This window comes from Daucus carota, chromosome 2 (genome assembly GCF_001625215.2).
Source record: "Daucus carota subsp. sativus chromosome 2, DH1 v3.0, whole genome shotgun sequence".
Taxonomy (NCBI): Eukaryota; Viridiplantae; Streptophyta; class Magnoliopsida; order Apiales; family Apiaceae; genus Daucus; species Daucus carota.
This window is the reverse complement of record NC_030382.2, coordinates 33,453,240-33,479,796: the sequence shown is the minus strand read 5'-3', so window position 1 is coordinate 33,479,796 and position 26,557 is coordinate 33,453,240. Positions and strand designations below refer to the sequence as shown.

Genomic DNA, 26,557 nt, shown 5'->3' with positions numbered 1-26,557 from the left:
AATCATTTTCAGATTCATTGAACTATGGGGAACACTTTCAGATTTGTGTACTAAAAACGCATGAAATGCTAAACTTATAACTTAACGGGAAGTCAGCCCCTCATTGTATGAGGCAATAGGCATCATGCATGCCAAGAAAGTTATATGTTCTCTATCACCAATCAATATGTGATATAGTGATTCTATTCTACCAGAGTCTTTTCGTTTCCATCTGTTAGGTTAAAGGTTGTTTCTACATAACGAAAAGAAAGGTATTCATCAATAACAATACTCTATCTATGACAGAGTTAATAAACTAACTAAATACGTCGGGAGAACTTAAAAACAACTCACCCATGCTCCAACTGTGTGCTGACAATTTATGTGTAGGGATTAATCTAAAGCAACAGTTAACAAAAGATTGATTGTAATTCAAATTCATATCAAGGCAAATGAGAATATCAAATAATCTGAGGCTACAGTAAGAAATTCACAAAATCCGGAAAAGAGACCACGGGCAGAATGTAAAAAGAGATCAACATTAACATGGTACAAATCTCTGAACAAAGCAGTAAAGATACTTCTAAGCTGAATTTCAGGACTATGCAAACTTGAGTGGGGTGACTATGCCTGCAAGTAAAATAACAAAAACATTAAGGAATATGTCAGCTCTGTTTGCAGTTCACTATACGTGAACAACTGACAGTTATAGTGTGCCTAATACAAAGATGTGCATACCTTGTTAGCAATGTTGTTTGAGAGCCAGTCTAGCCCCTCATACAAACCTTCACCCGAGGTGGCACAAGTGCTTTGGATATACCTACAACATCAAATTATAATTATTATTAAGGAGAGAGTAACTAGGAAATGCAGGGGAATGAAAAACAAAGACTTTAAAATTACCAGTGGCGCTGACGGAGGGAGTGAAGCCCGAGTTTATCGGTAATCTCAGCAGCATTCATTGCATTGGGGAGATCTTGTTTGTTTGCAAAAACAAGTAGCACGGCATCTCTCAACTCATCCTGCAATATACACCATAATTCGTCAAATTAAATGTCCAACGGAATTTCTATATGAGATGACTCTGTTTAGGAAAAAATTTGGACTATCTATCTATGTCAAGTGGGGTCAGCAAGTGCAATAACCAAGGCAGTTGTGGGCTGTGCAGGGAAAGATAGATTTCTTAGTACCTCATTCAGCATTCTGTGCAGTTCATCCCTTGCTTCAACCACACGATCTCGATCATTACTATCAACAACAAAGATGAGCCCCTGAGTATTCTGAAAGTAATGTCTCCAGAGAGGACGGATCTGCAGAAACAGCATACAAGGATGTTATGAACTCATTTCGTCAACTACACTAATCCATGATGGAATCATGTAATGATCAATACCACTCCTAGAGATAAAAGGTAAAGGGTTCCCCCCTCAGTGGAGTGGAGTAAGGGTGTGTATGTATATATATCTAATCAGAACTACAATAGACTAAAGATTTAACTCTATTCTTGTAATATGTTAAAAGAAAAAAATTATTCAAATGATACATGAATAGGAAAACAGTTTAGAAACAGATAAGTACCCAAAACACATTAGTGATCATATATCCTAACCAATAATGACATAAAATGCACTTTCTTTCACATTAAATATAAGACTTTGATCTGACCAAAAAAAAAAAATCAGACTTTGAAAAAGAAAATTATTTTTATCTCATCAACAAAGAATATTATGTTCTACCAACATTTCCGTATAATGATGCATAACCTTGGGAGTACAAGATACAGATTAACTAAACAAGAGAACTAAATGAGATGGTTTATGATTTACGCCCAGAAGAGAAAATCAAATTTAAAAATATGATATTACATAGCAGTAATCTGTAATCTTTTAAGTATACAAAAAAAATAACTAGCATCTTCAGTTTTATATATAGACTATAAAAGGAGAGAAATGTACACAACTGGGATAAAAAAATTTACAACACAATAGATGAAATATGTGTCCCACTACCAATACAATTTTATGATATGCGATTAAGAAACAACCATTTAATAATTAAGATGATCTGTGAACAATGCTTACTATCACATATTAGCAATTAAGTACAATGAGGATGCATACCTTGTCCTGACCCCCAACATCCCAAACAGTAAAGCTGATGTTCTTGTATTCCACTGTCTCCACATTGAATCCTGACAAATGTACATATATCAGCCATCAACAAGAAAAAACAAGAACAAGACAGTTGCTTCCTGATTAGATATATCTGAAACAAAAAACGCGTTGTTTTCCTCATGTCCTTGGCAAAATTGAGGTGGAATGAAGGATAACACATGTCGAGAAGATCAAATTGGAGATTATGATTATAAAGAATTGAAAGCGATGTAGTTTGTGAGAATATTGAAGTATATGGGAAGTTTTAATTCATGTGGAAATTTGGGATACATATCATACCAAATTTTGAATATCATAATAATCACAATAAAAGGACATCAAGGTCAAATGCAGCAAATAGTAGATTAATTGTTTAAGAAGGTAAATCACGAATAATAAACTAAAATTGACGATCAGATGCAACAGTAACGTTTCAACAAATTTGAATATGGCATCATAACAGTATTTTAAAATGCTCTACTAACGGTAAATATCCAAAAGGCTTCAGTGAGTTGGCACTCCCAAACAAATAAGCCAGCACTTCAGAAATGCACAAGGGAAATATATATTTTCCTTGTATTCTGAAATATATAAGCCAGAAATTTGGAGTGTCGACTCAACTAACTAGGTGTGATCATTAGTATCACACCTAACGCTCTGCTTGAACAAGTGACAGTGATGACGAATGCAATCCAGAATACCTCGAGAAATAAAAACTTTCCTTTCTCAATGATAAATGATTACCTAAAGTGAAATTTTCCTCTGAAAGGTAGGCAGTAGCCTCTTCACTAATAACAATGGTCATAGCCATGATAATAATGCGATTTCTAAAATTACATAAATAATTTTCACGAAGGCCAAGTAGGGTGCATTCTAGTAAATGTCATGCAGTTATTGAACTCTTCTATTCTAGCATATGAACCAAGCCCATGAACAAGCTTTTATAATCAACAAACGATTCTGAGTCATTGATCTTACCGATGGTGGGAATTGTGGTTACAATCTCTCCTAGCTTGAGCTTATAGAGAATTGTTGTTTTACCAGCTGCATCGAGACCCACCATGAGTATGCGCATCTCTTTCTTAGCAAACAGACGACTGAACAGCTTGGTGAAAGAAAGCCCCATCCTTGCAAATCCTATTTCAAAATAACCAACACTCAAATCATAAAATAAAAAGTAAACTAAATCAAGCATCAAAAGCATAAATGTACTAATCATTTATCCAAACATGCAAAACAGAAACAAACACAGATAATTGCATTACAAACCATAACCTAATCATTAATTCTCCACAATCTAAAACACACTATAACTCTCGATCACAACATCACGCATACATAATAACTTTGATTCATAATACATTTCGATATTCAGTAGAAAAGCCCATCAAAACCAAACTTGTAAATAAATTACTAAATTGTTCGTAAAAATCGCAATATATAAAAATCAAAGCACCTTGATCTTAGTAACATCATTATATATATCTAAAAACCCAAATCTAACAAAGTGAATTAACATATATCTATGTAGAATGATCCACAAAATAGACATGTAGATTCGAAACGAAATCACAGCTAATTTTGAGATATAATTCAAACGATAAGAAGAAACCACCTGATATTAAATCTATAAATAAAAAACAGCACTCGCGATTTGAAATGATATAACCGAGATAGATATGGATCTGAACGAAATGAATTACCCAAGTCCAACAATGATTATAATCGAATGAATATATGTATGTCTGTACATGATCTTACGGTGCGAGGATGAGAAATCGAAAATGGAGGGTTGAATTACCTGGAGGGAGCGAATGAGAGAGCTTGAGAGAGAGAGAGATCTGGATCGATCGATCGGGTATGGTGAGAGAGATATATATTTCAATTTTCAAGTGTCGTCGTCCACGACAATTAAAGCCCACGACTTGTTTTTCCTTTTCAAAATTTAATTGTCGATACTAATTATTTATGATTTTTTTTGAAAAAAATGAGAATTTTTATTAATTACAGTAATTTAACTTACTGATAAAAGAATCTCCCACCCCATTTACGGAGACAACATAAATAAATTGAAGCTATTCAATGATAAAATCTAGCCAATAGTTGAGCTACCATGTTAACATATCGTGTTTTTAACATGGCGAACAACTAATAATTCTTTTTTTTATTATTTTAGTCTAACAATATTCAAGAGAATTTTCAATCTCTAATTAGTAGTTTCAATTTTTTTGAAGAGCGTTAAATATTATGAACGAGTCACATTCGATAATAACATGATGACTTTCGGTTCTTTCATTACAATCTATTACTTTCAAAACTCTTAAAACCTGCATTTCTAGTACACTGACTTCATCTGTTGTTTTTAGATTTTTTTTTCTTAAACAAATGTCTCCTGATCATTCCTCATTACCATCCTCATAGTGAATGGTAAACCACGTTAAGACCGAAACATTTATATTTGATTTCTAAGTTTAATTTGTAAAGGTTTAAAGTGAATCTTTAGCTATTGTGAAGATAGTGAAGATAAACTATCATGGAGTAAAGATGTCCAAAAATAAATCTTACTTGTCGTGAAGTAGAGTTTTCAACAAGTCATTATGATGAATCATGAAATGTAGTTAACGTATATTAGTCTATCGAGAAATCAAAAATGTCGACAAGTCTAATTCATTATGCAAAGTCCACGACATCAATACTTAATAATATTCGCACAGGATTATCAATATTGATCATAGAAATAAACAAATCAAATTGTTAGTATTATTATTAGAGATTTTTTTTTTGGAAGGACAAGTAGTAAAGTCTGCAATTTAAACCTGGAGTTTACTTAAAAACGAACGAACATGATGAAAGATGGACATGACAAAAGAACAGAAAGGTGTTCTGGTCCAAGTTACAGGTTTTCAAATAAAGTAACAAAAGGAAGAGTTTTGCATACTCTATTAGGATAATTTGGGAAATTTATAATAGGTGCATGTAGCGATTTCATCATCATAGTTTTTCGTTTTTGGGTTTGTTAGTGTGTGCCCATGGGCACATGCTAAGCACTAAATTTTATAGGTTTGGGACATTTTGATTGGTGTGGTTGTACATAGTTCCGCCATTATTAACAAACAAGAACCAATCAAAATGAGTCAAACTTGTGAATTTTAGGGCTTAGCAGCTAGCATGTGCGCATGAGAACATACTTGAAAAACCGTTAATTTTTTAACTTTTGAGGATTTGTTTGATAAGCTTTCTTACAATCAAAAAGGCTCTTCATCTTGTAAATTTTAAGAAAATTAGTTGAATTCTTCATTTAAGAAGAACGCATATTGTAGCACTTTAAAATTTCACTAAATATGATTATTAACTGTGATAATGCATATTATCTTCATCAATATTTAATAAATTATATATACATACATATAAATATAAGTCTTAATTTATAACTATTGTATTTTTATAATATTATGTTTATTCAGACTAAATAATTATTATTTAAATAATTGAAACAAAAATGATAGTTAATGTTGGTGGATCATATTGCCTTATATTCGATGTATCATAATTACCCGGTTAGAAAATTAAAAAGACGATACTGGCTCATATTCAGTATAGATCCGGACACCAAATATCCCGGATTGGTTTATATTTGAATAAAATGATCTCGGACTCAAATTCGGACAATCTAAAAAAGTATAATCTGGTACTTGAATGGAGAGGTATTCAGTATCACTGGATCATTTATCAACCCTACAGATGGTAGGTTAACAAGTTCATTGTGATAAAATCTATCTTTGAGATTAATCCAAAGTGTGAGTGGATTTTTCGTAGTGAGATATTTTGATTTTAGGTCTTCATTGATGTAATGCATACGAATGTAATTGCTTTGACATTTGTTCTACAACAGGTATTTTAGGATCAATAGTGGCTTTTAAGACGATAACATTAAAATGTAATTTCGCATCAAGTACTCAATACAAATAAGTATTTCCAAAAACATCCAAGACAACAAACTCTAATTTTGCAAGGCTCTTCATCCTTATATGCTGAATAAGTTTGAACAAAGACTCGTGCTGATAACATGTTATAATACTATTAAAGTAATAAACTAATTAATAGAATGTTTGATAGATTGCAAGGTGAGGAAGTATGCTTCAATATATTTTTTATTGTACAAATGAAATGACACAACTTGCTTCACATAAACAGAATAAAAGATGTCATTAATCTCTTTACATGCAAAGTCTTTCACCGTGTATAGATGAAAACAATTATAATATGTTTATTTAGTTTGATGTGTCATGATAAGTTGTACAATTATCATATTTGACAAACATTATTTATATTTATGACATTAGCAACCCTCAACATGAAGTTTATAAAGACATTTCTCTTTGTAAATAACTAAAATTTAAGATGATCAACGAACCTAGTGTCTAACTACAAAAAAGCCAACTAGCAAATTCTTCATAGTTCCCAAGGTATAAGCCTCCAAACTTCCTACAGAGCTCGAAAGGACATGCAATCCCAACAAAGCAACTAAAAAGTTGTCAAACACAAAACTAAAACAATTGTTATGTTAAAAATGGTATAATAAGTTAGAAATGTAGCTTAGAGCATCTTCAAGGGACTCCTATATAAACTCAGTCCAGAAATAAGGAGTATGAGAAAAATAGAGTTCCAAAAAAATTTTAATGATTCCTAAAAATACTAGGCGTCTTTTTTCTGTACTCTTGTTTAAGAGTCATTACATAACTCTTAACTTATTTTTTATAATAAACGTTCCATTCCCTCTCATTTGAATTTGAAATTTGTCATAATAAAGTTCAAGTAAGAATAAAATATAATATTAAAAGTGAGTATAAAGAGTATTGTTGTAGTTTACACTCTTAATAATATACTAACTTGTTAGGAGTTCAATATTTTATGTTATATTTAGTAGTCAAATGCTCTTAGTATATAAAAGAAATAAAACACACCAACCGTATAAAACAAATATCTTAAGTTATATATAAATAAAGTAAAAGACACATACACACAATTCAAACTACAAGGGAAGAAGTCACAAAAAAATCAATGAAGGATGAGAAAATGCCTACTTTAACACATTTTGTAATGTACTATGTCTCGATTATCATTTTTCGGTAACAGTGCCCTTTATATCAGATCAAACCCGCATCATCATTCATCCACATGCATATATATGCCGAACATATATATTTTGACACCTATGTTTCTTGGTTTCTTTTTCGCACATGATGTCACTGCCTCCTTCTACCTCTATTTAATCTGAGTTTTTCATCCTATCTTTTCAGTCTTAGATTTTCGTCCAACAAGAGTTATATGTACAAGTGAACAAATCTTTTTTATCTCCTTGTACAAACATACATATAATTGTTCAGTTACTTTACCTACTATGTCAGTCTGCCTGGTTATTGTTCCAAAAATTAACATAACTTTTATTATCATCACATGTATCAATCAGATTTCTCGTGCGTATATGAATAAGACATGCGCATATAAAACATGCGTGTGTATCAGTCCAGCAGAATAAAACTAATCATCGTTTTATATATGCATTCTGAGTAAGCGTGTTGTCACAAATCAAGACCGTACACGCATGTCTGATAACGTACCACATGCACGCATTGACAGAATGCGCATTTAAATAGTTATTTTTGTCAGATTCTACGCTCATTAGTATGTTGGGCAAAACTAAACGAGAAAAGGAGATTATTGGCTTTCACCAATGAAGGATATTAGAATTAAAATTCATTTAAATATTTTAATCAAAATATATTGCTTTGACCCGATTTTTAATTAGTCTTTTTGCGAGTTTAACTATTAAAATTTTATTCAATATAATAAATAACACAAAAAAATATAATCTAAATATTTTTATTAATCATTTATGAAAAAATAATTGTTTCGACTAAATGAATACATATATTACTAATATTATATTATCTTCATAACTAAATTTTAATATTAAAAAAATATATAATAACAAATATTATAACCACGGTTCTTCTTTACTTTACTTTTTTTTTTCCACAATAATACTCCTCTCTTGATAAGGATTTCTATCATTCGAAATTGTATTGTTTGTTATATAAAATCTTTTCCGGGTGAGTTCCGTTCCCTATTTATTTAAATTTTGTTTATTTACTCCTTGTGAGAGCTTGGTGTGTTTTCATATGTTTTGGTGTAATTCAATATCTCGGAAATTAGATCTACCACAATTACGTTCCCTATTCATGTGTTTTGGTGTAATTCAATATCCCAAAAATTAGATCTTGTAATTTATATAAAATTGCAATTATGATTGATAGCTCAAACTGATTGTGATGAAATCCATACATGTATATATTTAGCAAATCGTTTGATCGTGTTTCTTTAAAAAACAGATTAATTAGCGACATGATCCGTTTTATGTTAGCTCAGACTCATTTATATAACTTTTTGTTATTGGATTGATTTCTCAGTTTATTTTTTGGAAAAAACATAGAATAATTATATTTACCATTCTGAACTATTCTGGTTATTGGGCGAGGCTTCGCGAAGAGTGTAGAAGCAGTGTGCAGAGCGAAAACCGGGAAGCCTCTCCTCAACATTCTGGTTGTTTCCAGACCCTTCTTTCATATTTCATTTCCAGGTATATATAAACTCAACAAACGTTCCTCTTTCCCATCTACAAGAATAAACACAAAGCAAATCTACACAAAAACGAGTCAGTTGTTCAATTGAAGCGCTTATCAAAGTATGGATATCAGACTAATGGGATTCGATCCAATCCTCAACGCCTTCCATCACATTCTGGATGAAGACAATCAAGACAACAAATCCACCCAGGCACGCACTTACGCTCGTGATGCGAAAGCCATGGCTTCGACTCCAGCAGACGTGAAAGAGTACCCCAATTCCTACGTGTTTGTGGTGGACATGCCTGGTCTCAAGTCCGGGGAAATCAAGGTGCAGGTGGAGGAAGACAATGTGTTGGTCGTCAGCGGAGAGAGGAAGCGCGAAGAGGAAAAGGAAGGTGTCAAGTACGTCAGAATGGAGAGGAGGGTCGGCAAGTTCATGAGGAAATTTATATTGCCTGAGAATGCCAATTTGGAGGCCATCAAGGCGGTTTGCCAGGACGGTGTGCTGACGGTTACGGTGGACAAGTTGCCGCCTCCCGAGCCCAAGAAGCCCAAGACCATTCAGGTCCAGATCGCTTGAATTCAGCTGCCTGCTTCCGGATTGTTGATCTAGAATGTTCCTTGGTTTTGGAGTAGTTATTGGATGCAACTGGATAGTGTGTGTGAGTTTGTTATCAAGTTCTGAAGTAATAATGTTTCAAGTGGTGTTGCTTTATATGTAATTCAGTAACGCTTATGCTTGTGATTTTCCTATTTTAAACTGTTCTCTATCTCTTCTTTTTCCCAGTAAATTTTTGCCATTTTCCAGAATTACGGAGTTGAAATTTGCAAAATTGTCCGTGTTTAAGGTAGGACGGTAATCAACATTTGTCAAAAGCCCTGTTTCAACGGTTCTACACTTCTATCTGCTGTTAAGAATCTACTTGCACCTGAATAGAATTTTCAGAAGTAATAAAATCTGTAAGCTTGCGAACTCGGCATTAGAAACCATAACCAAATGGACTGGGATCAACCACAGCTCAAATTAGCTGGACGAAAGTATTTGCTAGTAATAAACAAACTGTATTCACATTCACATGGCCTGTTCAAAATTTTGACATGGCCAGTTGGAAAATTCGGAGTTCATTTGAATTTGAGTAATTGATTAAATCTCATATTTTGCAAGTACATTAGAATCTCCAATTTTTAGAGCATCTCCAAGAGTCTCTTAGTTAACTCCTATATATAAAATATTAAGCTTCTAGTAAGTTAATCCAAAATTAAGAGTGTCACCCCAACAATACTCTTTATATTTGCTCTTAACTTATATTGTATTCATATTTTGAATCCAAACATTTATCATGTAGTGAGAGTCTAATGTAAGACTTGGAAGAAATGATTATTTTATTAAGTTAAGAGCCACCTAGTAGCTCTTAAATTAGAGGAGAGAGAAGAGGCTTTTAAGGTTTTTAAGAGCCACTAAGAGACTCTTGGAGCTCTATTTTTTCTCATCCTCATATTTTGATTTAAGAGCTAATTAAGGAGTCTCTTGGAGATGCTCTTATGCTAGTAAATTTTAAGTAATTTTTAGAATTTGAAATGAAAGGGTAACCTTTTTACTAGAAAATATTGGGGAAATTCTCTATGGTACATTCGTGTAATTGGCTTCTGCTGTTGGTACAACTACATTTTTGACTTCTACGCATGATACCCTCATGGTATAAAAACTTTCCCAACGATACCCTTCCGTTAAGCTAAACATTAGTCGGTCGTTAATTTTGACGGAATTCCAATTATCAGATAAATTTATAATGCAATAAATTGCTACCCAATTCATCGAAAAATCCGGCCGCCTCAAAACAATCAATCTCTTTCTTTAAGCTTCCTTTCTACTTCTCCTGGGCAACAACCGTTATTGTGATTTCGATCGGCCATCTCATAACGACGGTGTTGTGGTTAAGCCGTCGGCCACCCTTTCTCCCTCAACTCGTCGTACCATCTTCCATCGCTATTCCATCTGTCATGAATCCCCAATACCACCTATAACCCAACCCCTACTTCCCTCTTGTAATACTAACGCCGTCGCCTCCGATCTCCAGTTTCGTCGACACGACCCATTACACCCTATACTCTCACTCCCTCTTCTCTCGTGGCTTCGATCCCGACCAGATAACGCTACATCGCCGCCAATCACCGTCGTGACTTCAGAACACACATGCACCACATAGACACAACCCCAACACGCACATACAAACATCGATTTGAAGAATCAATTAACAAAATTCAATCAATCAATTAAGAAACCGGAAGAGTACCATTTCATTAAAAGAACAAGCTTGCATAAAGATATATAAATGTAACTAATACTATAATTTAAATATTCATTAAATATTTAGTTTTATACTTGTTATCACCCTGTTTACTTAAACTTAACATTTTGTTAACATTTTGTTAACATTTTATTAACAGAAGTGTACAGGTGTATCGTAGAGAATTTTACTTTACACGAGTGTAAAGTAGAGAATTTTCCAAAATATTTTATGATAGATTAGAATGTTCAAAAACAGATGTTCAATTTAAAATTTTCATTTTTACCAAACATGAATTCTGAATGAAATCCATAGCACCTTAATGAAAAAGAATAATGATGAAAATTTCTGCAGCCCAGTAAAATTGCTTTATTGATGTATTATTCTTTTCGTAAACAGATACATTTTTTTAAATTTGAAAATCTTACAACGCAAAATTGATACATCTATTGGCACACACAGCAGAAACCGAAATTGCCAATCCTACCGAAAGATATCGAAACACAACTCCAACCAGCAGTAATCACAACAAGATATTGAAACAATAAACATTATATTTTGGTTCAAAAATTAATATTTGCATGTGAATAACACTTGCAAATCTGCATGAACTAGACATAAGGTCAGTACCCACAAGGTCAGAACCCACTTCACGGCATATTTGAGCATAAACTTATAGTTCTGCTTAGAACCACAGTAGATAAACATATAGATACAGATATAAGTAGCTCCCATTGTTACTAGAGAATGCATCATGAATTGGAGAGTGAGATTGCGCTCTGCTTTCTCGCATGCTCCGGAATCAGCTTTCCGAGGACCTCAGTTGGAACCTTTTTTAGCTCTGAAAAATAATAGCCGCAAACGGTTGACATTCATTTTTAACATGGAACCAACTACGGAGAAATTAAACAGTAATGATGAAACCTTACCATGAGATTTGAAGTTGAAAAGCGGCGGAAGAAACCGTCCATTTGGTAGGCGTGTGTTTGGGTCCCGGAGCTCATCAAAAAAGGGATGGATCAAAGTATCTAACTGTATGGTAGTAAAACAATATACAAAGTTAACACAAAGATGTCTACCTGTGAAGATGATGCAAACTATTTGAAGGCATTAAAAGGATCAAAGAGAGACCAGATTTCAATAAGTTGGTCAAGGACAGGTAACAGCTGACCACTAGTAGATTGGGTGAACAGCAAAGCCAAAGACGGATAAAGTACTGTAAAGAAGTCAAACTGCAGAATTTGGATGGTGTTAACTTACAGCTGTACTTCTAAGATTTGGAGAATACTGTAGTAGCCGCGACACAAGATCTACGGCTTCTGGAGGCATGCGCTTGTGAAATATCTGAACACACATTATTGAACAACAATCTCAAAACTAATTCAATATCAGGAATTCGGTCGATAGAGTGCATCATTCATACCTTGTGCCATGGATGAGCTTTTATCTGTGGAAATTTGAACTCTGTGTAATTAGGATTCATGCATTTAATTTCCTCCCTTGTCGGGGTACCCAAAACCTGCATTAACAGATATATTCATATCCATATACTTGTAAATGAACCAACCTACCTACTTGGGGTTGATAAAAACGAAAGTAAATAATATACAGTGTAGACAGCATCATTATTAAGTATGGTTTAGCATATAGGATTATAGGACTAGACACCAAAATAAGCCCATATGTAAATCTTTAAATCTTTAATATATGCAAGGAAAGCAAGTCATGACTGGTCTAATAAGTTTAGTTGACAACTAACCTTGATGATTTCGACGAGCTGGTCGACTCCACTCTCACCAGGGAAGAGGGGCTAAAATCACATAAGAAGTGTTCAGATCAAAAATAAATAAATAGGTTCCCAGTCCAATTAAAAACTCCATTACTGATGAACTTGTATCTACCTGACCAAGCAGCAGTTCAGCCAAAACACAACCAGCAGACCAAATGTCTATGGCTGTAGTGTACTCTGTTGCACCAAATATAAGTTCCGGTGCACGATAGTATCTAGAACAGATGTAAGAAATATTTGGCTCTCCTTTTACCTGCACAATTTGACACAAAAATTAATAATTACTTTGAGAAATAGATGTATCAGTAAAAAAAATAGATGTGTCCTAACTGAATTTATTAACACTGACCAGAACTTTTGCACTTCCAAAGTCGCACAATTTCACTTGATGAGTGTGCGGGTTTACCTGAGATGTAAATTCCATCACTAAAGTTATTGCAAGCTTTAATCCATGATAAACTGAAATATTGATGCTCAGTATCCTAATTATATGATGTTTCATGTATAACTTGTGTTAAGATTATGTGCACTACAAGCTCCCGCTTGATAGTATATCATGCGGTAATATCGCTGATGATCCTCTATAATAAGTCCATTTTGACTGAAGATAGCTTTCTTAAAACTATACCATTAGCCTTACCAGCAAATTTTGAGGTTTAATATCTCGGTGACATACTCCAATACTCCCATGAATGTAAGCCAGAGCTCTCAAAATCTGCATGAGACATTACATTTGAAAATGAATGTCAACAAATATGCATGAGAGCTTACTTGTCAAAAGAAAAATGTCAACCTACATATTTATAATAAAAACTATGAAATGAACATTATCAAACAGTATACTAAGCCACTTTCTGTTTACACTTTACAGTAAAGGCATACCTGGTAACTATACAGTTTCACATAAATCATAGGCATTCTTTGGTTCATCTTGTTGTAGTGTCTAATCACTCGATGAACAGTCTCTGGGACAAACTCGAGTACCAGATTAAGATAGAGCTCTTCCTTTTCAGTTGTTGAAAAGAAACAATGCTTAAGAGAGACGACATTTGGGTGATCAAGAACACGCATGGTTTGCAACTCCCTGTTCTTGTACCTCTTATCTTGAAGAACCTTTTTGATAGCAACAGCTTCACCGGTCTCAAGACACTTCGCCTGAAACAACCATATTAACAACTTAAATATACCATCAAGATTGTCCTCTCACAATAAAAAAGCATCCTCGTTAAAAGATACAAAACAATGATACTGAAGCCAACATTTAAAACAAACCTGAAATACTACTCCAAATGATCCCTGCCCAACAACTCGTTCTGCCATGTAACTAATTGTCTGGATCATATGTAAAAAAATTCAAATTACAATATCAAAAATATTGACACTAGGTAAAACACCTTAAATTATGTAATGTCAATACATACCTGTTTTGGCTGGCCATTTCTACCACCAATGGTTGTCACAATGATATGGCCAGTCTCCGTCCCATTACCATCAACTATAGCTGGTTCCATTTCCTAGAATAAGGGTATGTGTTACTTAAGCACAAAATTCAAGAGCAGCAAAGGATATGGAATTCCTGCGCTCACACACACAAACATAGCCAAACATTTACCTTGTCATCCCCAATTTTCATGTCATTCATTTCATCAGGCAGCCTATCGACAGCAGCACTGTTTTCGCTAGGTTCTCTTGTTCCTAACGTGGGAACTACACTTACTGAAGCCATTGCTTGAACTGCTCAAATTGATGCAAAAGTGGGCTGCTGCCCAATTCCTATCTTAAATGAAGAAGCAAAATAACTATTTACCTGCAAAACGCATTGGGGTGGGTTATCTAAACAATCCAAAAAGAAGATAAATACTATATAATATTTCAAATCTTCATCATCTAGAGTAGTAATCAAAAAAAGCTCGTACACCCGATTTCATGAAATTAATTGCACTAATTGAAGGGCATTCAACTTTTAACTTAGTAGCAATTTCACGTGGTCATCAAATTAAAACATTAACACCAGGTATCCACAACAAGAATGATGATGAACAACAAATCGTCTCAGCATTCTAACACAAGGGAAACTTATTCACTAATTCATGGAAAAAATTCTTCCTCTACATCCACAAACTACAAAAACATATATCAACAGGAGATCTTTACAAATATCTCAAAGATAAAAGTACTGATTTTAAAGCAGACACTCATCACTTTCATGATGAACTTTGTCACTAAGATTAAAGTTTATACTTCATGCCCCTTGTTAGCATAAATATTTCACAGCCAACAGAAGTAAGAAGTGTCATAGAAGAACTGATTGTCAATTCCAATATGTGATACTCGAGACAGAGTCTTATGCTTACACATATACTTGAACAATTTCACATGAAACACCTCTTAATCAGCCTTATCTCTACACACACACACACACACACACAATCCTCAAACTAAAAATTAACCTTCAGTTTACAGTTTGACTTGAGACCCACCAGCACAAATTTTTTTATAAGAGATTACACAAAACTATAGCATTTTACAACTAAAATACAGATCTAAAGATCATGACAAAACCCTGAAACAACACATACGCACATAAAAATAACAAAATTAAAAAACATGAAAACAACAAGGACTATTAACTATCAAGATTCACACAAATAACATCATAAAAATCCAATCTTTAAAACCAAAACAAACAAATACAACAAAACCAAAAGATAATATTTAATTATTTACCAATAAAGCTTAAAAGATGATGGGTTTGTGGCTACTAAGATTTGGAGGGTGCTGCCAACATTGGATCATAATAGTGAAAGCCCAAACAAGTCTAGTGAACACCAGAAACAGCTTGGTCTTCTTCAAATTGTGCTTGTCGAGCTTGACGGGTCATTTAGATTTCAACCACAAACCGAGAGAGAGAGGGAGAGAAAGAGAGAGAGAGAGGGGGGAGAGAGAAGGGGACAGTTTTGCTTTGGATTTGTTGCTTTATTTTGCTTTGTTTGGAGTGGGTTTGATTGCAGTCAAAGATAAAAAAAAAAAAAAGAACACATAATTTATTTGTGTTACTTTAGTCTATTATATTCCCTATATACAGTGTCTTCTTTTTTGACCATTCAACACTTTGGCTTTAAATTTTTTTATGGTGCTAGTCAATCAGATTCCATCGGGTAATTAAGAATAATGCTAGATCCACAGAAACGGATACAGAAAAATTCACAGAATGACGTGGATTTCCACTACTTTGTCGACCTGGATTTCCACTACTCTGTTCACCTTTCCTTTTAGTGTTGCGCTGCTATGTTTTCTTTTTGTTTTAAACTCTAAACGTCTACATCTTTGTTATACACATATATTATATATTTAATCATCTTTTTTTGAAATAAATTTAATCACCTTTTTAACAACTTTTTATATGAACAAATATATCTATATTATATGTTTGATATCTTTCCTTTTATTTCTATTATCCAATATATTTATTATATATATTATTATCTTTATAATTTGAAAATTTTCTTCTTTATATTAGATAATTTATTTACTATATTTTGGTACGGGATTTATTTATTTTATATTCAAAACTGCATGTATAACAAAATTGCTAGTCGAGTATAATGTAAGTACAAAACCATTAATTGAATATAGTTTAGACATATTTTTTTTAACTTAAATTTGTTGTTAAGATTAATATATGAATAACAAAATAAGTATTTGAAATATTATATATTATGAAATTCGTTTATTTTATATTAAGAATTTTTTATTATTCATACATACATGAATCCGAATAACAAATTTATAGTAAATAAAATATATTTATACTATTAAAATATAAAAATACTAATATTGTTTTCTATGAGATTATTAACTTATCAATATTTATGATAAAACTTGGTTTGGTAAAAACTAAGGTTTAAAAATTAAAAATTAAAAAAAATAATGATAGTACAAAAATATTTCCTGTACATGAAATTGTTGTTAAAGTTAAAATATAAATAACAAAATATATACTTAAAAAAATTTAAAATATAAAAGGAAGAAACATGTCAAATTACAAAGATAATATTATATATATAATTAATATATTGGATAATAAAAGTAAAAAGAAATATATTAAAAAATATAATACAAATATATTTTTTTATATAAAAAAGTTGTTGAGAAAAAGATTAAATAAATAACTTATGTGTATAAAAAGATAGTTGTAGACTTTAAGACTAAAAACTAAAGAAGACGAAAAGAAAAAAAGCAAAGTACAAAGCTAAAAACAAGCACAACTGGCAGAGTACCGGTAATAGTGGAATCCACGTCTCTCAATAAAAAATGACAGAGAATACAGATTAGTGGAATACACGTCATTCTGTGCATGTTTCTGTATCACTTTCTGTGAACCTAGCATTACTCGGTAATTAAAGTCTTAAAAATTGGTCTAATCATAATTTATTGTCCAATTTTCTTTTTATTTGCTTGTAGTAATAATTGTATGAATAAGAATATTCTTTTGGTCATGATGGATACCAGTATTACTAGGGTGTTGGCATTTGAGCCATGTCAAAAGTCACATGGGGTCACATGTTCGAAAAACCTACTAGTAATTTTATGCTGCTTTTAGATAAAAGATTGCGGAGTTCATTGAAGTCTTTAACATCCACTACCTCTGTTTTTTATATGACGCTTTGATTTTTGGCACACACTTTTAAGTGCTTTGATCGGATAGTTAAAAATATTATTTTTTTTAATTTTTTTCTGAATAATAATATATAATCACAATTTTTATTCAGAAAAAGAAAATTCAAAAAATAATATTATTAACTACCCGGTCAAAGCACTTACAAGTGTGTGCCAAAAATCAAAACGCCATACAAAAAAAACCAGAGGGAGTAATCATCAATGTTTCAAATTTTCATGAACTTGATGAGATTTTATAAAATTTAAAATATATCGAACAAAGTCACAAAAATCATAAAAAGTACAATCATCAGATTTTAGTAAATTTCAAATAATCTCAATTAAACACTATCATATTTTTAAACATAATTAAAAATCCCGATGAATACCATCAAATTTTATAATATCGTTTAAAATTTTAAGTAAATACCTCAATATTCTTGTGACATTTATTAAAATTCTACAAAATATATCTGAATTTCATAAATATTTTTTTTAAAATCTCAAACAAATACAATTTCTTGACCTCTGATTCTAATCTCGTGATATTGCCCCAAGCAAGCGACTTTGGATTCCATGATGTAACCAACAAAGTTGGCGGTTGGTATGCATATGGAGTACTGTTTGTGTAAAAAGTGGAGAATCAATTATAAAAAGTTAGGTCTAACTTTTGTTTCATGATTTTTACTTATTTTTTAAACATTTTAATTACTTATAAGTCTTAACACTTATTTTAAACTCACGCAAACGGCCCCTGCATTTGGAGATGGATAACCATGCAAGTGAAAATATTATTCCCTCCGTCCCTTTTTAGTTGTCACACTTGGGTTTGTGCCGGTCAAATCGACCAAAGTTTAACTGAAATTTATTAATATTTTATCAATAAAAAAGATATGTCACCGGAAATAACTTTTAATCTACCTTAAAATGTAATTTTCAGTTTTTTAAAATAATGAAAAAGCGACTTATAATCTTGGGTCAAAAAGTAGTCAATTTGACCAACAAAAATAAAAATGTGACACCTAAAAAGGACGGAGGGAGTATATGTTAATATGTTATAATAATAAATATATAAAAATGTAATAAATTTATAATATTACTTTTCATAACTAAAACATATTGAATCAATATAAATCGGTGAATACACGTTTAATTCGAAATTCTACAGCTTAATATTACTATGTATGAGAACCATAATCAGGAGCCATGTGTTTTTTCTTAAAACTGGGGCAGACATATTGAATAATCGAGCTTTGCTAATCACTAGCACGTTATCTAGCATCAAAATGTATCTCTCTCTCACCGACCAAGAATAAATATACACATTACAAAACTTTAGAACAAAGTTAACAAATCCAAATTCAAAGGAATGAAAAATTGCATGAATGTGTTATACGGGCATGTTAAGATAAATGTATTATTGTAATATGATAATCGTAACATTTGTTATATCCGTACTGGTTCGACATATAGTCATAGAAGATTGACTATAATGATAGATAAGAGGAAATTATAGTTGAAGTAGATATTTTGGGATTATTTATTTCATGCCCGTTCATTTCATTATTTTTTGGTTAAGAATTTTTCATGTTAGAGTTGTTACAAGAGTCCGGGACATGTGAATATGTGAATATGTATGAAAGAAGAGAAAGAAATCCTAAATGGTGAAATCAAATCAAGAATAGCCCATGAGGAGCAAGCATGCTGCACACCACCCTCACATAGCCAAGTGCATATTCTCATGAACCCTTAGCTTTCAGACGTTGTATAAGCAATAAGAATGTAGTATTTTTGTTGCAACCATCCTTCCTGCATCAACTTTAGTTGTCACCACACATTCCACACCGCCAGCATTTATCGGCAAAGTGTTGTCTGAGTTCTACCATGTCCCATCCCAGGCATTACAACAGCCATTTTCGTCGGCCTATTGATGCCTTAATTTGATGCACTATTTCATCTAGAAAATCTTCCATCTTGATCATGTGCAAGGGCTCTTAATTGGATCTGCCATTATACTGAGCTATAGCTGCAATTTGAAATAATGATCATCATATGGATCCTCTGCACAGCAATTACTTTACAAAGTACAAACCAAAAGTAGCACAAAGGAAAAATTGGTCATTAAGCCAACAATGTATATATTCTTACCCTGAAACTACTTTTTGATATTTAACAATTTATTTTTTCTTTTTTTTAGCAAAAGAGAAATTGATATAAGCTATGATGTTTAATACACTCTATTAATGCAAACAAGGCATATTAATTGTTTAAAATGAACTCTTATATTTATTTTTTTTGCTAATTTAAAGTGGTCACAACAACAGAGTTCTCTCACTTGAAGGGATATTCAATATTGAATACTGCTAGCATATGAAAATGTAGAAATTTACTAGAAATGAGAAATAAACAAGTGAATACTCCCTCCGTTTCAAAATAGATGTCCACTTTAGAAAAAAAAAATTGTTTCAAAATACTTGTCCACTTCAACTTTCAATGTAAATTTATATTTCCAAAATCAACTCTCCTTCACATATTACTAATTTATATTTCCAAGATCAACCCTATACCACATATTAGGTTCATTTAATGACTTAATACACCACTTTTTTCTCACAATCCACTTTTCTTAAACTGTGTAATTTTTTTAAAGTGGACATGTAATTTGAAACGGAGGGAGTATTACTTTTTGTTCCCTTGTTTGACCAAGTATACTTGTTTTAACTTTTAACTCCCTGTACAATTCTGGTTTATTTTTCCAGTTCCACCCACACAAAAACTTGTCAAAACTATCTTCTTCCATTTCCTCAGTTTCCAATTTAGTGGGCTAGTTCAAAGTCTCAAACTTTAAACAATATCAAGAAACCAATGAAATGGCTGAAGCAACAGGCTTAGACTATTGGCTTCAATGGCAAGTTCTTGTTTGTGCTCTAATTGTCTTTATCCCAACAATTATTTCACTCAATCTCATCATCAAAACAAGTAGAAGACAAGTTAAGCAGCAGCAGCTCAAGTCTTGCGATTTATGGCTACCATGTTGGAAAAATCTTCACCCCAAGTGGCTATTACTTTACAGAGTTATAGCTTTCTGTTTCATGGCTTTGTTGCTCTGTCAGACTGTGGTCTCTTTTGGTCCTTTTATCTGCTTTTACTATACACAGTATGAATTTCTTCAACTTAAACTCTTTCATGTTCTTCAAGTTTTAGTCTTTTCTAGGATTTGAATATTGGATAGTTTAGTTATGGAAATGTTTAAAAATAGCATGTTTAGGTTAATAATAGGTCTGTATTTAGCTTATCTTGTTGAAAACTAGCTAAATATAACTTCACTAATTATTCGCTGTATTGTTATTGCTACTAATAATTATACAGATTAATAGCTTATCTTGTTTGATATTGTATAAATGAAACTTTACAAACTATTGCTGTCTGCATCTCCTTACTTATTACTTAATAATTAAGTTAAATTAATATCTGTAAGTTTTCTGAGATTCTGCAAGTTTCCCTTTTTAGTAAGTTTCTGATATATTATATTTTAAGAATATTTCTTATATATTTACACTAATTGCTTGTTCTCACAAGTGATCCATTTGTACTGATCCTTTATAACATATAAAGCTCTGGATCAGTTCTTGTGTGTTTATATAAAAGAAACTAATATCCGATAGTTTGTGTTCTTTTTTTACTATCTTTTCCAACTAGTACTGTCCACCTAAAAAGGTTGATTTGTCAGCGAGAAATTTGGTGTGATCTCCTGTGAACTGATGCAGGTGGACTGTTGCATTGGTGCTGGTCTACTTTGCGGTATGCCCGCCGTCTGAAATAACTCATTTTGAGCAGGCTTTACTTGAGATATACATAAAAACTGGCATTAGTTTTCTTTTGACCTCAGTATTTGATGTTTTCTTCATGTAGATTGGAGTCATCGTGTCCGCGCGTGGTTGCTGGACTTACCCGAAGGAACCTTTGGCTAATAATGCAGAGAGAGAGATGTTAGTTGCAAAAGATTACAGTGACAGTGCTCATGAATCTACTACAGATATTAAGGCTGTGGGAGAAAATTCAATTCATCAAGAAGCAGGGGCTTTGGAAAATCTTATGCAATCAATATATCATGTCAGTCTCTGCAATCCATTGTCTTGAAATTTTTTCAGTTCATTTTTGTTAAGAAACACAACGTTCATTCCTCACTTGACCTAACGATTTTACAAAGATAAAGATTTAACATATAGGACAGATCGTAACTAATATTCTTTTGAGATGGTTAGTTGTAAATATTTAAGTTCTCATACTCGTGCCTCCATTAGGCCTGACCTATTCACATCTTGCACCAAATTACAGTTCTGCCGAGTGAGTAGATTATCCCTGACTGTACAAACTTCTTTAAAAAAAACAACTGAATCCTACTAAAAGAAAAAACAAGAGCTGCTGGGAACAATTTATAGGCCATATTAACCATGTGCGTTCACCTCTACCTGCAAGTAGCCAAATTTATGTATAAACCACTCCTAGTGAGGTCAAGGGAATTTCACCACCTGACAAACACAAATTCTATATATGTGAACTAAGAAGAATATATGATTAGGAGTCTCCTCATGTCCCTCAAACGATAAAAAAGAACTTTATCCACTTATCTGTGCTTATCAAGAAAAGACAAGCTTACCTGATAATACATTGAGGAAACATGACAATATATTTTAATTTTCTACTTGGGTCCTTTTTTGAAGTGGTTACTGGCATATAAATTATTATAATGAGTAAACATAATATATTTGTTAGCTTGATGGTCTTGTTTTGCTCTAAATAATAATACGACGACTTCAGTGCACTGCCTGTTCATGCCTTGAATATATTTTCTTCTCATTGTCAGCCAGATTGTTAACCCTTTAAAACCCTAATTAGTAGCAACAATAGCACCAGTGTCCAGTAACTATATTAATAATGACAAAATATTAACTGAGTCTGGCTGCTTAAATACCTGAGCAAGGGAGAAAGATGTGTCGGTTTAAAGCTTCCATATTTCATTTCTGATTAAAGCTATATCAAGTTGCATGGGGCTTTTAGCTGTTTGATAATGGTTATTTTAAAGCTAAATTCTACTATTTACAGGCATGTGGAGGTGCTGTCATGCTAACAGACTTGGTATTCTGGTTCCTTTTACTTCCATGGGGGAATGATAGCCTTACCATGGTGAGTTTTTCTGTTACTTCTCTGTTAATACATCCTCTTCAAGCTTCATGATTTATGTGTGCCAATGAAGATCATCCAAAAATGCTGAAAGCTGATTGGGGGTTGCCCATTTTATGGTGCCACCCTCACAAATCATCAGTCTTACTGATTAGGCTCTGTAACTTATCAAAATTTCACTTTATAGTCCCCCTTGCCCCTTTCCCTGTTTCGGAAGTGTTGAACACTTCTCCTAGTACAAGTTCAGTACAAACAAGATTTAAAGTAATAAGTGATTATGTTCACTTATAAGAAGCATCATGAGTGATGCAGGTGTGGTGAAATTCTAGTTGTTTGCACAGATGCATATTGCATTTAAGAATTAATAGCAAACTATATAGACTTTTTTTGAGTTTTTTACCTTCTTCTACTTATCATTTTTTTTATGTGGCAGTTACTAGGGCTCCTGCATTCTGCGAATGTTGTTTTCCTTGTTCTTGATTCAGCCTTTAATAACCATGTAAGCATACAACTGCCATGCTTAATAACAAAGCCTGCACTACAGCACTTAATACGTAGCATTACCTTTTAACTCATTCTCTGCTCTTATTATCGATTCTATACATGTTAATGTTTCAGCCATTTCCTTGGTCTCGCTTCACATATTTTGTGTTGTGGAGCTGTGCCTATATTATTTCTCAATGGATAATTCATTTTTGTGGAGTAGTCACATGGTAAATAGATTCCCTCTTATGGCTCTCTCTGATGCCCATTATAACATCACTATATTCTTCCACTCAAAATCTGTAAAATTATATTGTACTCATCCTCTCACAGGTGGCCTTATCCTTTCCTTGAGCTTGATACTCCATGGGCGCCTGCCTGGTAAGATTTATCTATTTTTGCCTATCGAATAATTCTTAGGCATCCGAAATAATCTCACAGATATCTGCTTCTTGCAGGTACTTTGGTCTGGCTTTGTTTCACATTCCGTGCTATGCTCTATACTCCCTACTTATAAAAGCAAAAGACTTCATTTTATCAAGGATGTTCCCACGCGCATTTTTAAGGTTCTATGATTAAAAAAATCCCTGTGTTCAAGCTTTTTATATCTAAATACTACGTATACATTGCACCAAAGGGGCAGTGTATTTGAACTCAATCAGTATAATGGCCCCTCCATCAGAGTTTTAGAAATCAAGCCTTAGGAGGGACATAGAATTTTAAGTACACTCGAAAGTAGAAACCCTGCATCTAATCATATATCCATCTTCTAACTTTTCAGGTCATCTCCTTAGACTTTATCATCATCACTTCCGCAAAAGAGAGGTTATCCTTGTACACTAAGTAAGAATTGAAGCATACAATTTCAGAACCGAAGGAAGCAGTAGTAGATCATGTATTAGTTATGGAGGTGGCTTAGCGCAAGCAGGGTTGTTCCATTTGAGCATGATAACATTGTAAAATAAAAAAAAATAAGAGTACATATGTAATTAAGCTGAATAACAGATTAGATATTATTTTCCTTACTTATCAGTAATTGGTTTACAAAATGTTGTTTCTTAAATTATGCAAACTACAAAATATTATAACCTTACAATAGGCTATATATCTTATACTGTCTGTAGTTCTTCATGTTCAGTCCGAGTCCTCGGACTTGGTACCTCTTTCCTGGCTTGCTAGATGTCTGACTCAACGACAGAAATGAGTTCAACACTGAAGCATCAAGCACTGTAGCCAACCGAAACACCTATTAGTACTAAAAGAGTATGATGTTAATTATTGATGATGATGCTATATGTGATGTCTGCAACAAACAAGTTACAGGCTCTCATACTTGTTGTTGGAAGTTTGTCATTTTGAGCATAAATTTGAGTGAGGCTCGGCTACGTGTTCGTGGCGGGTTATGCTTGGATTATATTCTCCTGTGAGAGAGCTTTCCAATGCATGTTTATTCACTCAAAACGACTAAGGAATGGGATGAGTTATGATGATCCAAAGTTGCTTCCTTGGTAGTGGAAAATTGGAGATTAAACTTTGAGTCTCACATTGATTTAATAAAGAGCCTTTAAAGGATTTATATAGCAAAACACTTTGGTAGTGTCTAAATGTGTTACTAGTGTATTGCTCCACCATCTACGTGCGCGCAGGGGTAGTTTTGCTGATTTATCTGATTTATTTTTCCACTGGGCTTTTGGATTAATTGCTTGATTTAAATTAATTCGTTTTTGATTACGGACTAGTTTTGCGGACACAAATGTGCTACATCCTCGGATTCTATTTTAGGAGGACCTGAACCTAATGTTGTTATGTTTACTTATTGATTATTCTGACATTCTATTTATTTAAATTTATATCTATATATTTATATTATGTTTTCAATTCTGCTAGCGAAATTTATTTTTTCACTGGGCTTGGATTAATTGCTTGGTTTAAATTGATTCGTTTTTGATTACGGACTAGTTTTGCATACACAAATGTGCTACATCCTCAGATTCTATTTTAGGAGGACCTGAACCGAATGTTGTTTTGTTTACTTATTGATCATTCTGACATTCTATTTATTTAAATTTATATCTATATATTTATATTATGTTTTTAATTCTGCTAGTGAAAGATTTTTAAAACTGATTATTTTCAACCATGTGATTGTAAGGATGACGTTATTAGTCATATAATTGAAATGAATTCGTTACAAAATCATCTGAACAAGCTAATACGAGATTACACAACGGTTTTGTTTCTTGCTTGATTGGAAATCCTAGAACTAAAACCAAGTCATCTTCACGGTCATTTGTCGTGTACATCTTTCATCATGTTCGTTGATCTCTGAGTAAGTTCCAAATTTCAATTATAGGATTGTCATATGTCTTCTTATTAAAAACAAATCTAAAATCAAATATGCAGTATTTACAGACAAAAGTATTCGGTTATTGGGGAAAAATCAATATACTTCTAATGTCGAATGAGGACCAACTAAGACAGAAATAAAGCACTGGGTCGAACTCTTCTTTGGTGTTAAGGTAATAGCTATGAATAGTCATCGACTTCCGGGAAAGGGTTGAAGAATGGGACTTATTATGGGACAGACAATGCATTACAGACGTATGATCATTACGCTTCAATCGGGTTATTCTATTCCACCTCTTAGAAAGAAAAGAACTTAAATCAAAATACTTAATAGCATGGCGATACATTTATACAAAACTTCTACCCCGAGCACACGCAAACGAACCGTAAGCAGTCGAGTGAAATCTAATCCACGAAATAATTTGATCTATGGACAGTATCATTGTAGGAAAGGTCGTAATGCCAGAGGAATCATTACTACAGCGCATAAAGGGGAGGCATTAGAAATGTGTCAAGCTTACACCTTAGTTTTCCGAGCTTGAATAGCCAAATCTAATATCCTATAAAATATTTTTGGAACTTTCTGATTTTTTTTAAATACATGATTTTCTGATCTTTTTCTAGGATTTATCTGAGAGGGGACTGTGAAGAGTTAGGACTAAAAAGGATGACATAAATAACCAGATTATATATTGTGGTTGGAAGCGACGGTTTGTTTAAACTGATAATTTTGTTGGATTAATTAGTAAAATTATGTGACTTTCATATGTGTAAATCTATAAATCAATTACAATTTTTCATTAAACAAATAACTTTGATTTTTTAGAGGACACCCGAGTTTGACTTTGATTCACCCCGAAAATTATTTAAACATATATTAATTTATAACGTATATAAACCTGTATTGTCAAAATAACTTGAATTTTTACGACTTCTCAGGAAAAAAAATTATAATTTATATTATGCGGTATTTATTATTGGTGACAATTACCAAACAGTCCACAGTGAAAGTTCATTGTTTCCGCATTGTATGTGTTCTTTCCTCGT

General features: G+C 32.8%; 4 protein-coding genes across 5 annotated transcripts; 2 read left to right on the top strand and 2 right to left on the bottom strand.

Annotated features, from left to right (window-relative positions):
• Nucleotides 1-400: 400 nt before the first annotated feature.
• On the bottom strand, nucleotides 401-4,079 carry LOC108205793 (ADP-ribosylation factor). Its single transcript, XM_017375865.2, has 7 exons — nucleotides 3,934-4,079; nucleotides 3,111-3,269; nucleotides 2,100-2,170; nucleotides 1,170-1,289; nucleotides 883-1,001; nucleotides 718-799; nucleotides 401-609 (listed from the first exon to the last, which is right to left on the bottom strand). The coding sequence occupies exons 2-7, from the start codon at nucleotides 3,256-3,258 to the stop codon at nucleotides 604-606; spliced, it is 546 nt and encodes a 181-aa protein (XP_017231354.1). The 5' UTR covers nucleotides 3,259-3,269; nucleotides 3,934-4,079; the 3' UTR covers nucleotides 401-603.
• Nucleotides 4,080-8,652: 4,573 nt separating this feature from the next.
• Nucleotides 8,653-9,571, top strand: LOC108208113 (17.3 kDa class II heat shock protein-like). The gene has a single exon (XM_017378599.2). The coding sequence runs from the start codon at nucleotides 8,880-8,882 to the stop codon at nucleotides 9,339-9,341; it is 462 nt and encodes a 153-aa protein (XP_017234088.1). The 5' UTR covers nucleotides 8,653-8,879; the 3' UTR covers nucleotides 9,342-9,571.
• A 1,998-nt stretch (nucleotides 9,572-11,569) lies between these two features.
• On the bottom strand, nucleotides 11,570-15,879 carry LOC108209683 (shaggy-related protein kinase alpha). Its single transcript, XM_017380725.2, has 13 exons — nucleotides 15,566-15,879; nucleotides 14,451-14,645; nucleotides 14,260-14,352; nucleotides 14,111-14,170; nucleotides 13,721-13,993; nucleotides 13,479-13,553; nucleotides 13,188-13,244; nucleotides 12,951-13,091; nucleotides 12,809-12,859; nucleotides 12,473-12,568; nucleotides 12,310-12,393; nucleotides 11,979-12,081; nucleotides 11,570-11,890 (listed from the first exon to the last, which is right to left on the bottom strand). The coding sequence occupies exons 2-13, from the start codon at nucleotides 14,562-14,564 to the stop codon at nucleotides 11,802-11,804; spliced, it is 1,236 nt and encodes a 411-aa protein (XP_017236214.1). The 5' UTR covers nucleotides 14,565-14,645; nucleotides 15,566-15,879; the 3' UTR covers nucleotides 11,570-11,801.
• A 4,352-nt stretch (nucleotides 15,880-20,231) lies between these two features.
• LOC108206620 (uncharacterized) lies at nucleotides 20,232-24,384 on the top strand. 2 transcript variants are annotated; one of them, XM_064087188.1, is made up of 9 exons: nucleotides 20,232-20,654; nucleotides 21,265-21,298; nucleotides 21,410-21,610; nucleotides 22,604-22,684; nucleotides 23,115-23,180; nucleotides 23,300-23,394; nucleotides 23,498-23,545; nucleotides 23,623-23,730; nucleotides 24,303-24,384. In XM_064087188.1, the coding sequence occupies exons 1-9, from the start codon at nucleotides 20,368-20,370 to the stop codon at nucleotides 24,349-24,351; spliced, it is 969 nt and encodes a 322-aa protein (XP_063943258.1). In that variant the 5' UTR covers nucleotides 20,232-20,367; the 3' UTR covers nucleotides 24,352-24,384. The 2 variants fall into 2 exon arrangements, with proteins under 2 accessions (XP_063943258.1, XP_017232470.1); XM_017376981.2 differs by lacking the exon at nucleotides 24,303-24,384 and adding an exon at nucleotides 23,946-24,295 and having other exon boundaries at nucleotides 20,233-20,654.
• The last annotated feature ends 2,173 nt before the right edge of the window (nucleotides 24,385-26,557 follow it).